Below are 16,237 nucleotides of genomic sequence, written 5' to 3'. Positions count from 1 at the left end.
TATACATATAGGTGGCAGGGGAAATTTTTCTCGTGCAATTGCCAAAGATGTTGAAAACCAAGCACTTCCAGTTTCATGGTGGGAAAAATTTGGGGGTTTGACACCCATGTTGCAATCTTTGGCTTTGCGGGTCCTCTCCCAAGAGGTGAGCTCATCCGGTGCAGAGAGGCTATGGAGCATAATGGGGGACATACATACAAAAGATCGAAATAGGTGAGCTTCTCAATGAGAATTTAGCTTTGGTCATACGTTCATTGCAGTGACTAGTCTATGCATTTTGCCTAACTTGGAGTGTTTTAACTTTTCTGTAGGCTCGATACTCCCCAGCTTGATAGGTTGGCATTTGTTAATGCCAATCTTCGGGTATTGGAGAAGGCGGGTGGATTGGATAGTGCCGGCCCTGTCAATTGGCTACCAAAGCAAGGGGATCATCGACAGATTGTAGTTGAGGCAACCGACATCTCACATCTCCAGCCACATACACCTGAGGACGATGTGTATGATTTCATCCGTGAGGACATGATGAGGTTCTCACGACAGACTCGTTCGACTACACGTTGCCGACGTGGGGAGTCCACGGTTGCCACTACTAGTGCTCGTCCTGAGAGAGCTACTCGAGCACCTAGGCCCAGACGTAGTGTTGCAGAGCTTACTTCTACTACTAGGCGACTTACTCCGACTCCTTCAGAGTGTGAGAGTGATGAGGAGAGTCAGTCAAATGGATCTAAGTAGTCTCTTTTTGAGTCTAGAGGAGCGACTCACTAGCGCTCAGATTTGCATGCTACTTTTATCATTTTGTCATGGGACAGCTTTTTTTGTGTTTGCCGTATGGGCTTTGACACCATCACTCCAGTCTTGACTCTTTACAGTCTTGTCACTTGTGCTATGTAGTCTATCGAGTCTCGACAAGATTATGGTTTGGATTTCATCTTATTTACATGGAGAATTGACTTATGTTCTTGACATTCTATGTGCATTGTGTTCAAACTTCACTATCTAATCCATTGTTTTGTTTAGTTCTAGTAATGTTCGATGAATCAGAAATCTTGAGACTTGAATGTGCAAGTAGTTACTAGTTGTAACTTGTAACTTTGTAAGTTGTAATTTCTTGTTGCTTTGAGGTTTAAATTTTGCTCACTTTCAGTTTGTTCCACTTTAAATTAAATTATGCAACGGTCTATATCTTGGAAAGTAGAGGTAATGTCATCGATATTGATCACATTATCATATATGATGATATCTCCCTCTCTCAAGGATCTAGATTTGGCACAAATATGTGCAAATGTGTATTGCATTGTGCACACCTATTATGAATATATATATAATACTATATATACCCAAAATTGACGTTTCGGTCATACGTTTCAAGTATTATGTTTATATATAATACTATATATACCCAAAATTGGCTCCTCTCAAGGGTGAAACGCCCCGTTTCGGGGTGAAACGTTTCGGGTCTGAAACGTTTCGCGGTTACACTGTCTCTCTCCTTCTCTCAGTCTCATTCACTTGCACGCACAATATCCACTCACTTTGTTCGTGATCACAGCACTCTCTATAAGACGGAAAGCTCTCTCTTTCCCTAAGAACTAAAAGGAACCTTGAGCAATAAAGATCACTAATCTTGAGAAAATACAACATTCATTCCGCTGCACCTTACACACGCACAGTGTCCATTCACTTTGTTTGTGATCATAGCATTCTCTCATTAAGAACGGAAGGCTCTCCCTTCCATAAGAACAAAAGGAACCTTGAGCACAGTTCGGAGCACTCATCTTGAGCAAAGCGCAAACATTAATTCCGCTGCACCTAACGCTTCTCTCTCTCTACTTCGATCCCTAGCGCTTCCTCTCTGCTGCACTCCGCCTCCTGCTTCTTGCCCCAAATCTGCACTACATCGCGACGCGCACCTACCGGTACCTTCTGCTTCGCGCTTTCATAACAGTGGCAAAACAAAAAATTACAGCATGCTGAAATTGACATGCAGTTCACTAGAAAGCTTCCATACTGCAAGGGAAAGTGTCCTTGATGTGTACTTTTGACCTAAAGGGATATTTGTGCAGTTATGTTGGCAAAATTGGGTCAAAAACCTGCAATTACAGCCATAGACAGGTTTGGACAGCTTAATGAGGGTTAGGTAAAAGCGTTCGGATCGTTTATTTGCCAGGGGAGCCTCAAGAAAGCATTGGGTGTAACAGACTTGGACACTGCAAGTCAAGATTCTACCGCGACATGACAAGAATTCACTTCAAAACAGTTTGCAGTTCACAATTGATTTGACACGGCCCGACGGAGTTCCCTGCCTAGAAATATTGGCCCCAAAGACTGGCGCCGCTTTCGGTATTTCTTTTTGTATTAATCTGTTGCACAAAGTACACGGGAGTGGAAGGGTCTCACTCTCAGACTCTGCGTCCAGATGCTCTGCAGAGTAGGAGCCCTGCCCATTTATTTATTCATTTACAAGGGAGCCAAAAGCAGAGCCCCAAAAGTTGCCCTTTAAAAGCATTCTCAAAATAAAGCAACTCCTCTTACTTGCTTGGTAGAAAAAAATAAAGCAAAGCTAAAAGCTCTCTTTTCAGCTTGCATAGGATTTTCCTTGCGCAAAATGCAGGCTGTCGTACTGCTGCCCGTAAATCACGGAGGTCCGTACGCTCAACCACGCCAACATCCTGTCGCAAATGGCGCCGCAAATCACGGAAGGCAGTGTAGTTGCTGCCACGTGGCAATGCCGCCAACCGGGGAGTGTGTGTGTAAGCCACTGCAAGGGCCAGCCACGTCACCAGTTTGTGACATACCCCCATCTTGAAAGCATTGTAATCGCCCTCGATTACGCCTGCAAAACAGACAGAAGCCATAAACTGTCTTAGCAGACACTGATTGTTAGTACCGACTCACTAGGAACACACATCTAGCACGTGTACCAATCGACAGTCACATCACACAACATTACAAGACATCCCATGACAAATCACATTCAAATTCATTCAGATCTCAGACCATGATTTATCGGCAACGTATTCAGCAATCGCATCTAGATCCAATTGAGAACTCACAGATGCCCGATTGACTAATCCTTATTGCAACCATGTCTATTGAGATCGTTCATACCAAAATGTTGCAGTCATTTCGTCTATCAGTTCCTACACTTCAAAAAGTCAAGAACAAATCAGTATCATATTATCGGGAATTCCAGTTCATAAAGTCATACATCAGAATACTGTCAGCTCACAGTATCCTTGAAACCCAAAGAGACATCATTGACTTTAATATCAAAATCGAGGCAATCTGTTGACAAAGGAGTGGAGCAACTCCCCTCTTGTGCATACCCAATGCACCAAATTCCGCCTAAGCTGAGTTCAGGGTTTCATTTAGAATAGACTATGCTAATAAAAATGCTTCAAGGTAAAGATTCACAATCTGAAGAGTATCTGCTAGGTCCTCCTCCTCTATCCACTCCACGAGCTCAAGAGCTCACTCTCCCACAAGTGATACTCCATGAGGGTTCACATTCTACGCTTTATAGAGTGTCTTACTACCTCCCAAACTTACATATGGGGCCATTGAGGGTGCCACGTGGCGGATGCCCATGCATTGGACCTCCAAAGGTCCCCAAAGGACCTACAAAATGAACCAAAAAACATTCTTTTCCAAGCATTCCCAACGATTTTCAGATTTCAGCCCTTAGCCTTGACCTCATCGTCGTCGTCGTCGACGACATCATTATCCTTGTCGTCAAGCATCACAGCATTTAGAACCATTGCACCAGACTTTGGGCAATCTAAAGTGAATACCTCTCTAATAGAGAGGGGGGGGCCCTTGGCGGGGGGTTTGGGACCCCATGTGGTGTCATATCCTCTCTCTCTCTCTCTCTCTCTCTCTCTCTCTCTCTCTCTCTCTCTCTCTCTCTCTCTCTCTCTCTCTCTCTCTTTTTCTTTTTTCTTTTTGGGGAAAAATCAGGGCTCTATATTACTAAGTACAATATAATCCCCATCGGATGCCAAAATAGCCTATCACGTGGGGTGTACAATCTGAATGTAAGGGTGAGAGCCACTATAGTGACAACTCGACTAGAACAATCTCATGGTGGTCGGTGTGATGAGTGGAGGAGAAACCACTGAGGGGGGGCATAATGCCATGTAATCTGGCCACCTGTAAGTGTGAAAAAGAGTGGTGATCGGGCCCAACGCCGAAGGAAGGCAAATCGACGAGCCTCGGCTGCTGTAGATGTATCTGAGGAAGAATCCCACTGCCAAATCAGGGTGTGAATGATGTCCAGCCAAATGGCAGTGAGGGTATCTTGAAGGAGCTGTGTGGCTACACTGAGAATGTGAAGACAACGAGCTCTCCAAATATTCCATAGTGTAATGCTAGTGATGACTGAGAAAACTTCATCACGTGTCTGTGGATCCCCCTGCCAAGCGATCTGTGGTAACATAGCCAAAGTCCCTCGCCGATAACCAGTCGAGGTAAGCATAAGAGCTGGATCTGTGTCTGAGCCCTCGTAGAAAAGATGCGGCCCGGGCATCGGCATCAACCATGAGACAGATCCCCAAGTGAGAAATCCGTGCTGAACACCGGCTCTGCTAAGTAAAAAGCAAGCTGCTAGCCACACTATATGGGAAGAGGAGCATGACCAAAGACAGTGTGAAGGGAACTCAGGTAGTCGCAGAGGACAGCGAGTACATAACGGATCATGACCCATAGTAGCTAGCCAAGTCCCAACTGGAAGTCCTGCATGTGCAATCATCTACATGAAAAAAGAAATACGACGAGCCGCATGTAAATCCCAAATGGCTGACCAAAACTGCTGTAGATAGGCATGGGAGAGACCTGAATGTAACCAGAAACGCATACGAGCGGGCTGCTCTGAGTGTTGTCTCATCAATGCTAATCTTCCAATTCTGACAGTGTACTCAAAGAATGATACAGGTGCACCGGTGGGGTTAGAGTGAGGCCAATGCCACTCTCCTGGGTCCCAATAAAGCTGAGATAGTGCATGACCCTCCCACACCCAAAGCCTCCAAAGGGCGGCCTCAGCGGAAGCGAAACGGGGGTCAACATAACGACGCTTCCCGCAGGAGCCAACTACTCGTATGGCCTCCCATCGAGCGCCGGGGTAGACAAGGTGCAGAGAGGTGGTAGCATATGTCAATCTAACATGAATCCCCTAAGAGTAGTCTGTATCAACTGTGAACAGCATGGTGTCTAAACGAACTAATAAGAGAGTGCTCTGAGCAAAGAGACCTTCCCAGCCACTATGTGGAGGCATCTGAACCGTGCCTCGCATGACTGCGTCCCACTGTGAAGGAATGGCGGAGTCAATCTCAAGCAGTCTGTCTGTCACCCCGCGACCAATGTCATAATGTTCTGCCACAAAATCTGCATCCAGCATACGTGTCTCATGAAACAACCGCATAGAGGCAGCAGGGCCAGTGTCCCAAGCAGCCCAATCAATGTGTGTCCTCTCTCCAAGCTGACGGGGTGGATTAACCAAAGAATCAAGAACTGCATCATTCCAAATGAGAGGCTGGCGCTCAATCTCCTCACGACATGAGGGAGGTGAGCGTATGATAGCCCTTCGCATGGAGACCCAAATCTGAAGGAGTGAGCGGATGAAGGGTGAGAGAGTGCTGGTGAACAAGGGGGCATCCGTAAAGAGAAAACGATACCCTGTATGCCAAGTATGGCCATCTCTAGTGCCGAGGCGTGGAGTTGATGTGCAAAGAGCGGCCTAAAGAAGCATCTTCCAAGGTTCTTGGCCGGGAAAAAGACCCCGAACAATAAGCTTGGTAAGAAGGGCGCGGCTCTATAATTGTGGATCAATAATGCCAAGGCCTCCCTCTGACCTAGGACAAATAATCGTGGACCAGCGAACTCGAGCACGAGTATCAGTAGTCCCATCTATGCCACTCCATAAAAAGTTCAAGTCTGCGGAGCTGAGCTATCACTCCAGAATGTAGCATCCAACAAGAGGCCGTATACCATACTGTAGCCAGAATGACCTGGTTGGCGACCAATGCACGGCCAGCCAACGACAGATGACGAGAAGACCAGTGACATAGCTTCCTGCGAATAGACTGTAGTACGGGTGCAAACTGCTGCTGCGAGGAAACGTCAAATCCAACCTGAAAGCCCAGATATCTGCATGTCTCACCCGGCTGCAGCCATGTGAAACCATGAGCTATCCCCCAAGTAGGTATGTCATCACTGCCAATCAATAACCCATAGGATTTATGCCAGTTAATGCGTGCACCATTGGCAATGCAGAAAACTTCCAGGGCCTCCCGCATGGCATCAAGAGCTGCTAGCAAATAGCGCAACATCAGCATAGTATCATCAACAAACTCCTGATCGATAAGGTCCGGAGTTGAAGGTACTCGCGTGGTCAAGCCACGAAATGCATGACTCTGTGCACGAAGAAAGTCAGACATAGTCTCTCCTACAAATAGATACAGATATGCTGCTAAAGGACATCCCTGACGGACAGATCGAGAAAGCTGAAAACTGTGACTGACACGGCCACTAGTAGTAATAGCACTGCTGGCAGTCCTGAAGAGAGCGGAAATGCCTGAGATCCATCTCGAAGGGAAACCCATCCTGGCTAATGATCCTTCGAGAAAGTCCCACTCAACACGATCGTATGCCTTCTCGAAGTCAAGGATGAAGAAAGCGAGAGGTTCAGAAGATGATCTGGTTCACTCTACTGCCTCATAAAAAGTGAAGATGTTATCTAGTATGCATCGATCCATGACAAAGCCAGTCTGAGAAGTATGAATAATATCTAGTAAGAACGGTCTCAAGCGATGGCTGATCAGTAACGCTAATATCTTATAGACCGAAGGGAGTAGTGTAATAGGTCTCCACTGTCGGAGCTGAGTGGTGTCACCCCCTTTCGGAATAAGAGATATGAGACCTGAACAAAGATCCGGATGCATATATCCTGATGCAAAGATGTCCTGACAACCGCCAAGCAGTGGTATATGCAATACATCCCAATAAGTCAAAAAGAAAGCTCTAGTGAGGCCATCCTCTCCTCGACAGAAGGATGGATCAAGACTCTCGATAGCAGCATGGAGCTCTGTAAGTGAGAAGGGTGCCAACAATATCTCTGCCATAGTGTCTGTACAACAGTGTCGAGTGTGATGCCAGATCTTCTCACGAGCAAGTAAAACCTCAGTAGTGCATACATCAGCAGTGAACAATGTCTCAAAATAATCTGCAGACATATCAAGAATAACATCAGGATGCATATGTAGAGTCCCCTGAGCATCGCACAAAGTCCGAAGGGTGGTGCCAGGAGGGCGCTCTTTATGCGCAGCAAAGAAGTCTTTATTCATTCGATCAACTTTAGCTATCCAATGAGAAACTGAAGCATGATGAGTGAACTCAGACCTAGGCTCCTGAACGCGACGAATCTCCTCTGTGAGCTCTGTCTGTCTAGCAGCGAGATAAGCATCCTGAGGCCACTCCTCAAGCAAGCGCTGAGTGGAACCAAGAGGAATGTGAAGATCAGACTCACGTACTCTCAACTGACGATGAATAATAGCAGTCTGATCACGGTAGTAAATACTACACTGAGTAATGCAATGAGCAAGAAACTCTCCAGGGGGACCACAATAAGAAGCACCCGTGGACCATAAGTCACGAATCTGTTGCTGTAAAACTTCAGTGGTGAGAACATTGTCAGGGATGCGGCAGCCTCGTCTCTATGCAGAGGATCTAGAGTAGGAGATAAACAATGAGATGGGTAAATGATCTGAGAGGCTGGTCCCTCTCCAAATAGTAGTAAATCCACCTAGAGCTGCTGCCCAAGGGCCAATGTAAAAGCGATCAAGTCGCTCTAATAATCTCCCCTGCTGTCTATGAAACCCCACGAGTAATGTAGTGTAGCAGGGTGGTGACCAAAAGAGGGTATGTGCCAGGCGTCAACACCTTGAATAGATAGAAGAAATCGATCCCAAGCTGGCTGCTCATCGGGAGAAATGGATGATAGAACTGGAGGTGTCATGGATCGCCAGTCAGAGTCGCTCTCGACATTGTTGAAGTCGCCTCCAACAACCCAAGAGTCTACAGCAGGTAAAACAGCAGCCAAGGAGGACCAAAAAGTAGCCCTCTCCCGAGGAGTAGTGGGTGCATAGACTGACATAAAACCAATGATAGATTCCCGAATCCGAATAGAAACATAGACTGCTCTGCCAACGACAAGGGTACCATGCTGCTGAACTGCGGCCAAGTAACGTGGCCCCACTGATATGCATACACCGCAATTGTCCATGAAAGCCTAGAGCAGGCTCCCAAAAAGTGTGGGCGCCCGAGGGCATGAGATTACCAAAGGGAGTGGCAATCTTATGCTCCTGTACTAGTAATATATCCACAGTGCCCACTACATGAGCGTGTAAATCTCTGCGAAGTAAAAGCTTACGGGAACCTCTTACCCGAGCAATCTGTAAACCATTAGCATTCCAAGAAACTACATGTAAATCCATAGTCTGCATGAAAGTATTAGTAAAGCATCTGAATAACTGCGCATCTTCTTGGAGGCAGTTGGGCCATCCAAGGGGTGAGCTTCGGGCGGTAGAAAAGCAACCCGCAAGCCCTCTCTAAAATATGGTGTTTCATTGCACCAACTGTGGACCTCAGCTTGTTTACATTGCATTACCGATGCTGCAGCTTTGACACCCCAAATGCGCATAGACATAGGAAGCACCACATCTGAGGATACATGAATGACCATGGGCAATGAATAGCAAGCATAAACATCACTCCATTCCATAGCACCAATACATGAAGGGTAGTGAGGAGACAAAACATCAGGAGCGGAAGTAGACAACCATAAATGAAGCTGAGCCATAGATTGGGCATGCACAAAATGTAGAACCTGATCCTCAGACCATTCCTGAGCTGTGTGGAATGGAAGGAAAAAGGAATGGGTGGGCTTAGAGCGACTGCCTATTAAAGAGGGAACACAACCTGGCTTGTGATGCATAAGGTAGAGCTGCACCCGCAATGGACCTTCTGAGTCACCGCACATTTCAGCCCGATGAGTGCCCCAGGAAAGAGGGCAAGAGCTGAGAAAACTGCGTGGGACGTAGGTATGAGCGGCTGATGGAGGGGGAGGACCAGAAGGTGGAGGGGGGGGAGTAAGGGCGAGAGGGAGAGGAGGAAAAGGGAGAGGTAATAGCGGGGAATGATCCATCTGCATGGGAATAGGGACTTCGGGAAGAGGGAAAGGAGCGGGCAGGGGAACGTCAAGTGAAGGAGGAGCTGGTAGCAGGGGTAAGTGATCCTGTGTTGAAGAAGAAGAATGGCGAGGAGAAGCACGGGGTAAGGGGGAGGTGGAAACTTGAGAGGGAGCAAGAGAGGTAACACTGGGGGCTGCATGCGTTGTAGATTGCTGACGAGGACGGAAGGAATGGTTACGACCCACTGTCTGCTAAGCAGTCTCAGTAGGAGCTGAAGCGAGGGGAGGAACATGGAGTGTCGAAGCTCGAGGAGCACCTGTAGGCTGCTGGGGTGCTGGAGTAGTAGTAGGAGGAACCGGTTGTTGACGCTGACCACGTGGCTGAGCATGAGTGCCACGAGCCGGCTGTTGTTGTCGTCGATGGCGTGGCAGGGTGGGGCAATCTCGTGCCAAGTGTCCCATCTCGTGACAACGTAAGCACTGTCCTGGGCGGCCGGTGACTACCATTCGGCAAGAGTAGTCTCGATCGCGCACTGCCACAGTAACTGTATCTGGTAATGAAGTATCCCCAAACGCCAGGACCTGAATGCGAGGTGGACCAGATGAGAAGATGCAGGATCCTGGAACTACTGTGCCAAAATGAGCAGCAATCATCTGAAGGAGATGCTCATCAATAAAATGAAGAGGCATATCCGGGAAGGAGAGCATCAGAGGGAATCTGGGAATAAGGTGTCGACTGTCAAACTCCTCAGTAGTAAACTCGGGATACCACCTCGTCAAGTATATCATCCTGCGATCAAAGAGTATCGGAGAGCGAGCCAGGAGAGCTGAGGCAGTGGCGGGATCTGATAGACGTACCATGAATATGCCCCTGCCAAGGAATGTAAGCTCCGAGACCCGTCCCTGAGTAGTGCCCAATGCAGTCTAACACAAATCACGTATAGAAGAGCGAGGTGGAGACTGTCCAATCATCCGGCCAACCAAGGCATGCTGTGCCAAGTGTTGTATTTTGGAGTCAATGCGTGTCAACAGGTCGCCAGTACAGTCCACGCGACAGGCAAGTGGTGATGGAGCGCCATGTGTAGCACTCGAGACCGGCAAAGCCGCCATGAAGAGTGGGCGAGACTGGCAAACGGGAAAAGCAAGACCCGAAAGGAAGCTTGGATTCTCTCTCTCTCTCTCTCTCTCTCTCTCTCTCTCTCTCTCTCTCTCTCTCTCTCTCTCTCTCTCTCTCTCTTGCAGGCGGTAGAGAGATGCTCACAGTAAGGGTTGGGACAATTAGGGTTTACGGGATTTCACGGAATTAGGGTTTACGGGATTAGGGTTTCGTGGAATTAGGGTTCCGCAGGCAGGTCGCGCGGCAGGCAGGGCTAGGGTTCGCACAGGCAGCAAGGCTGAGTTGCACGCGCAGCAGGGCAGGGGTTTCGCGCGCAGACAGGCCAGCCGTAGATCGCACGCAGGCAAGCCAGCAGCAGTAGATCGCTGCAGGTCGTGGCAGTGCGGCAACAGAGCGCGCGCAGACAGTGCAGCAACAGAGGTCGCGGAGTTAGGGTTTCGCGACAGTGCAAGTATCTCTCTCTCTCTCTCTCTCTCTCTCTCTCTCTCTCTCTCTCTCTCTCTCTCTCTCTCTCTCTCTCTCTCTCTCTCTCTCTCTCTCTCTCTCTCTCAGCACTTTCTCTCACAGTTTCCACTCTTATGTTTTGTTCATTGCACAATCTCTCATTAAGTCAAGGAAGACTCCCTTCCTCTTAAGTAAAAGTAACCTTGACCACTCACTGATCACTCATCCTGAGCTTACACTATTATTCACTTCCACTGCACATTATAACTGAAAACGCAGATGCACCTCACGAGGGTAATGCTAGCAAAAACGCTAGAGAGTGCTTGAGGGTATTGTAGGTACGTGGTGCTAGTATTGAGGGTACTCACTTATGCTTGAGAAGTGATTCCTAGGGTCACTTCTATAGGGAATTAAAGCTCGCTCAGGCAATGCAACTAAAAATCCCATGATTTCTAAAAACGTCACTTATTAATGAGATAATAATCTCACTTATAAGAGATGCTTCACATGCAGATAAATACCTAGGCTGGGTACTAATGCAAATGTATGAGAACACTCCCCAATGCCTACACCTAACAGACATTGGATATCCTCGTGTACAATCAAAGGGTATGCAACTACTCTAGAGTGTCTTAACATGCACGTCTTGCGTACAAGCTCACAAGGGTGCCAGAACAGTTCCTACGCTGCCCTAAACCCCAAAAATAGGAGTTAGCTTGTCCACATGCACAGAAGGTTAGATGTGAACGTGACACAAAATTGGAACAAAGAACGGCTACAAAAGAGAGGCCTCCAACATCACACAACTCTAATCTACAAGATTTGCCGCAGCATCAACTACCATACTCAACGTCGGGAGGAAAAAAAAAATCATACACAGTCAATCCTCTACACTCTTCTCCATAAATAAGCACTCTTGATTAAGATCATCTCACCAATTTTCTAAGAATAATTAAACTTTTGCGTCTACATCCACAAAACTCGTTCAAGATACCAAACTCACAACTTACAACCAATCAATATAACAGCCATGCATTTTCATACAAACTTTCACATGTGACCACATATACAAAGTTAAATATGACAAGCCTTTAGAACATGGAAATATGCTTCAACCAATACCTCAGAGCTACCCAATTCCTCGAATTGCTTTACAATGCTTTCAACCAACTTGTCTGCCATATCCTCTTGGTCTTTCGTTTCCATGCCCTCTAATGTTTGTCGAGTTTGCTGAGCGAGCTCTTCAAGCGTATCCGACAAGCGTCCACCATTAGTAGATTTCTTATCCGCTCTGGAGGTAGAAGATGTCTTACCATTCGATTTGGCTTTTGCTAGGCCTCCTCTTCTTTCCCTTGGTCCCAAGGCAGGGAGCTCGAGACCTAGACCTTGCCCTAAGGTCTTGGTCTCCTCTGACACCCTGGAAGAATAATAACATGAAGAAAAAATAAATCAAATTAAAGAGAGCAAGATGCGGATGATGGCTACCTTGGATTGGATGACTCCCCACCATCATTGGCACGAAAATCATCAAGGGCACCTACGAATAATGAACCGAGATAAGCATGTTCGAGTAATGGCTAGAGAGAAAGAAAAACGAATATCTTCATTCTGAAAGAGATCGCAAGAAGTCTTACTGTCTAGAATGCCATCGAGATCATCATGCTCCGCCATGGCACTTTGCTCCTTGTTGTGCCAACTCTCACTTCTCTAGCAAGTAAAAAGCTCGGGTTCAGATGACTACTCGTTGTTTGGCGGCAATGATCTATCAACAGAAAGTGGCTTGAATGAACAATTGCCTCAATCTGTCGCCAGGGATCAAGATATTTATACCATCAAAGGCGTGGATTTGTGGTGTTGCTGATCAACGGGCATTAAGCTTACCAATTAAATTAAACAAGATGAGGTCTCACGATTGCAGGATCCGGGGAATCTTTAAAATGAGTAGCAACAACGGCGCCGTGAGGGAGAGTATTGTGGGAGTCTGCAGAAGACTGCACTCGTAGCAGAAACTGTAGCGATGAAGCAGCGAGCAGAGAAGTAGCAACAACGCGACTGACCGTCCCCTGTCGGTAACGTGTAACGTGGATCTTTTGCACAGCAAGCTTCGTATTACTTCCCGCACAACACCAAAATATGGCCCAGCTAGTCTAAAATGTTACCTCTACCTTTGAGCACGAGTGCTTCAATGACCATATTGAGAGTCAATGGCCTTGCAGGCAAGTAGATCCCATTCCTAATAAAGAACACTACACATGGCACACATCTTGTGCCTAATGTGGCGACCCATTGCATGCCCAAACACGATTCTCCTTTTTGGCCTTTTGTAGGCCAAAAACATAAAATCCTTGAAATTTAAGGGACAAAAGTACCCATAAAAAATCAACCCTACTCTCTTTTGAGGGTTAGAGTGCCTCACTTCCCAAGCTTCTTGCCTTGTCCCCCTAAATAGTAGTTTCTCAAAGTTTGACCCAAAAGTCTAAATAGTGAAGTGAAACCCCCCTCTAAGAGGCCCTCTTGTTGAGTTGGGACTTCCATCGCCCGCTGGAAATGCCTCTAAACTAACGATGGCCCCACTAGCCCAAAGGCTAGCTCAACCACCTCCCACAATGGCAATGATAGTCAACCATGAACCTTTCATATGCCACAAGCACGAATTATGGATTTTTGGGATGCATTTAATTGGTTTATAGGAGGGTCTTTTTGAAAAAGGGGGTTTAGACTACTCTATAGAAATGCATTTTGGATGCAATGGTAGCTATTTGAGATGCATTTGCAGTAGGTGAAACTGGTGTGCTATGGTGGGTATTTACATTTTTCAAGGGCCTTCCTACCTAGGAGGGTCTTTTTCAAAAAGGGTTTATACTACTCTACAGAAATACGCTCTGAAGAGTCCTAGCCGAATGGTGAACTCAACACATCTTCACAGTTTGTAGATCTTATAGGAACCCCTCATGCAGGGCTATCATCTTCTCCCATTGGCTTGTTTGAACTTAGCCTTAGAAGTTGAAGGAGAAGGGAGGAAAGCATTCAAAATTTCTTAGTGCTTACTTTCAGATAGTGAAAGGAGACTTCACCTTGTTTTGTCAGCATAAGAGGGCTATCAGATAGGATAGACAATTAGTCTTGAATTTCTCTCATTTTTCACCACAATCCCATAGAGCTCTCAAACATGTAATGCCAATGAGTCAATAACCTAGTACTTTGCTCCTCAAAAAAAAGAAACCAATCATGTAGTGAAAGTTTGCATGCTAGTGATCCTTCTTTTTGGCATATTACACATAAGTACCATTCACAATCAATGGCTACCTCTAAAGGTGCACATCTTTAGTGAGAGATCCCATCCTAGGGGTCTACATCAAAATTCTACATTCACAACTAGCAACAAAATATAGCTCAAAGACTTTGCACTTTCCATGGCCTAGGAATCTACCCACTAGTTTATGCCCGCTCAAAGCTAGCTAAATTGCTAACCTTGAGCGGACTAACTCAAGGATAACTAGTGTCATAATAATCAATATCTAATTCTCCTAAATGATTTTCTCATGTTAAACTGATCATTTAATATGGAGAAGTGCCAGGGGAGAAAAAGCTAAAATATTGGTTAAGCTAGCAGACTGGCCACAGTAGGGATCCAAAGGAGGGAAAATAGGGATCCAAAGGGGGGGCCATCTGTAAAGAGCCATGTGCAACAATGGGCTTAAAAGACCCTAAGGTTCAGCCCATTAAGACTTCCAAAATGCTAAGATTCCAAAATTCAAAGGTTGTGTCCAAAGGTCAAACATTGGGGGAATTGGATGCTTTGTGTGTGTCCCAAAAGTCTTTAGCAATCCCTACATAGGAGGGGGCGAGCCTTGCAAGTAGGGGATGAGAGAGAAACTCACACACACACACACACACACACACACAAGCTCCCTTTACACAAAGAGAATGAGGGACACATGTCAGCTCCCTAGCCCAAATGCCCACAAGGTGTACCCAATTCCTATTGGATGGCCTTGGAGGTGGACCAATGAGAATTAGGCTAGAGTAAATCTAGTTTAATGAATTTAAAAACACTTAATAAAAGAACCAATAAGAATTAAGCTTTCTAGAAGACTATTGGACAGTCTCCCAAGGGGACCAATGAGCATTCAGCAGCCCAATGGCTTGCCTGATTCCTAGTGGCCAGGAGGCAAAGGGGTCCAATGAGAGTTTAGTTGAATTAAATAATTACCTAAAGCTCTCACAAAAGGGGAAAGGGGGACACATGTCAGAAGGCTATCACTTATGCTGATTAATTACCATTGGCTAAGCCTGGGGAGGTCCAATAGGATGCTAGCAAGAGCAAATAGCAAGAGGGGTCAACCAAGAGAGAGAGAGAGAGGGATAATGTTTCAAAGGCATTATGACCTACACACTCACACTAGCTCATGTGTGAAGTAAAGAAGACTCTCTCTCCTTCTCAAGCTTTAATGGAAAGCTTATCACCTACTCCAAGCTTGTGAGAAGGAAGGCCTACACCAACAACTCTTGGCTTTGTGATGCAAATCCAACCGAGAGCCAAGATTCATTGCAAGCTCATCTCCTCTATCATGCTAATTACTAAGCTAAGCTATGCTAATATGAGTGATTATGTGAGGAGATGTACATGTTTCTCGTAAGAATACTCCTTCTTCCTCTCAATCTACTCTCATACCCCGCTAGCTCTCACCATCTTTGAAGGTGTGTGAGGTCTTGGGTCTGAGACCGTGAGGGAATTGATGTTGTGTTTGATAAGTGTTTTGCTTAGTGCATGAAGTTTCCATCTTCATTGCACTAGCTAGTATTGAAGGAACACAAGAAATTGTATTGTAAAATGTATCTTTTGATGGAAGAAACCATAATACAAAGCCTTTTGGAGGGGGGACTGGCTCCATGCAAATCCGGTCCTCAACTGTTGTCAATCACTTAATTTCTCTCTCTTTTGAAGTATTGTCATGCTATCTAACTAGGTGTTATGCTTTTTGTTGCTCTCTCCACCCAAGCACTCTTGTTATTCTCATTAGGAATCTATTCTAATGAAATGCTCACTATGTTCATGCTATTTTCCGCTACACACAAGTTACTAGACCATTAAATGCTACATTGGTACCAGAGCACAAGGCTTCTCTTTTCTTGCTCAAGAAGGGAGGTCCTCAAGTTAGCTATAAATGGTTGGTACTATTAATTGCATGTGAGTAAGTAGAATAGGGATTTTTCAGCCTTGCAATGCGCCTAACTTTGTGCAGTTAACGGGGCATCACCGTCGAGAGCTATCGTCTTAATAGTGGAGTCCTACGGGGCTTGCCTACGGCTTAACCACTATTGAGCTATTAGAAGCTTGACAGGAGCCAGTGATATTTTGGTGTTGAACGACCCTCTCTTCTATTCCTTGCAATTAATGGTATTCGAGCCACGGGTACAGTAGCTTGAGTGCTTTTTCTAAAGGGGTAAAGAGGAGTAGCAACTAGGGCTTGAAGTGCCAAAGTACATCTAAA

The 16,237-nt window shown here is 46.1% G+C and overlaps 1 protein-coding gene and 1 pseudogene across 4 annotated transcripts in view; one reads left to right on the top strand and one right to left on the bottom strand.

The window, feature by feature from the left end:
* Nucleotides 1-12,922, bottom strand: part of LOC147427336 (peroxisome biogenesis protein 19-2-like) — a 30,038-nt gene extending 17,116 nt beyond the window's left edge. The window contains exons 1-4 of one of the 4 annotated variants that reach the window (XM_086497391.1): nucleotides 12,624-12,922; nucleotides 12,377-12,449; nucleotides 12,228-12,279; nucleotides 11,865-12,159 (exon numbers count right to left, since the gene is read on the bottom strand). In XM_086497391.1, the coding sequence (XP_086353517.1) occupies nucleotides 11,865-12,159; nucleotides 12,228-12,279; nucleotides 12,377-12,413 (384 nt within the window). In that variant the 5' untranslated portion in view covers nucleotides 12,414-12,449; nucleotides 12,624-12,922. Of the gene's footprint in view, nucleotides 1-11,864; nucleotides 12,160-12,227; nucleotides 12,280-12,376; nucleotides 12,545-12,623 lie in introns of all 4 variants that reach the window. The other 3 variants (XM_086497392.1, XM_086497389.1, XM_086497390.1) reach the window with 3 other exon arrangements.
* LOC147427337 (uncharacterized) lies at nucleotides 94-859 on the top strand (annotated as a pseudogene).
* Nucleotides 12,923-16,237: the final 3,315 nt, after the last annotated feature.

This window comes from Adiantum capillus-veneris, chromosome 23 (genome assembly GCF_014529385.1).
Source record: "Adiantum capillus-veneris isolate H3 chromosome 23, ASM1452938v2, whole genome shotgun sequence".
In the NCBI taxonomy this organism is placed as follows: domain Eukaryota; kingdom Viridiplantae; phylum Streptophyta; class Polypodiopsida; order Polypodiales; family Pteridaceae; genus Adiantum; species Adiantum capillus-veneris.
The sequence above is the reverse complement of the archived record's forward strand: the minus strand, read 5'-3'. Positions and strand labels throughout refer to the sequence as shown.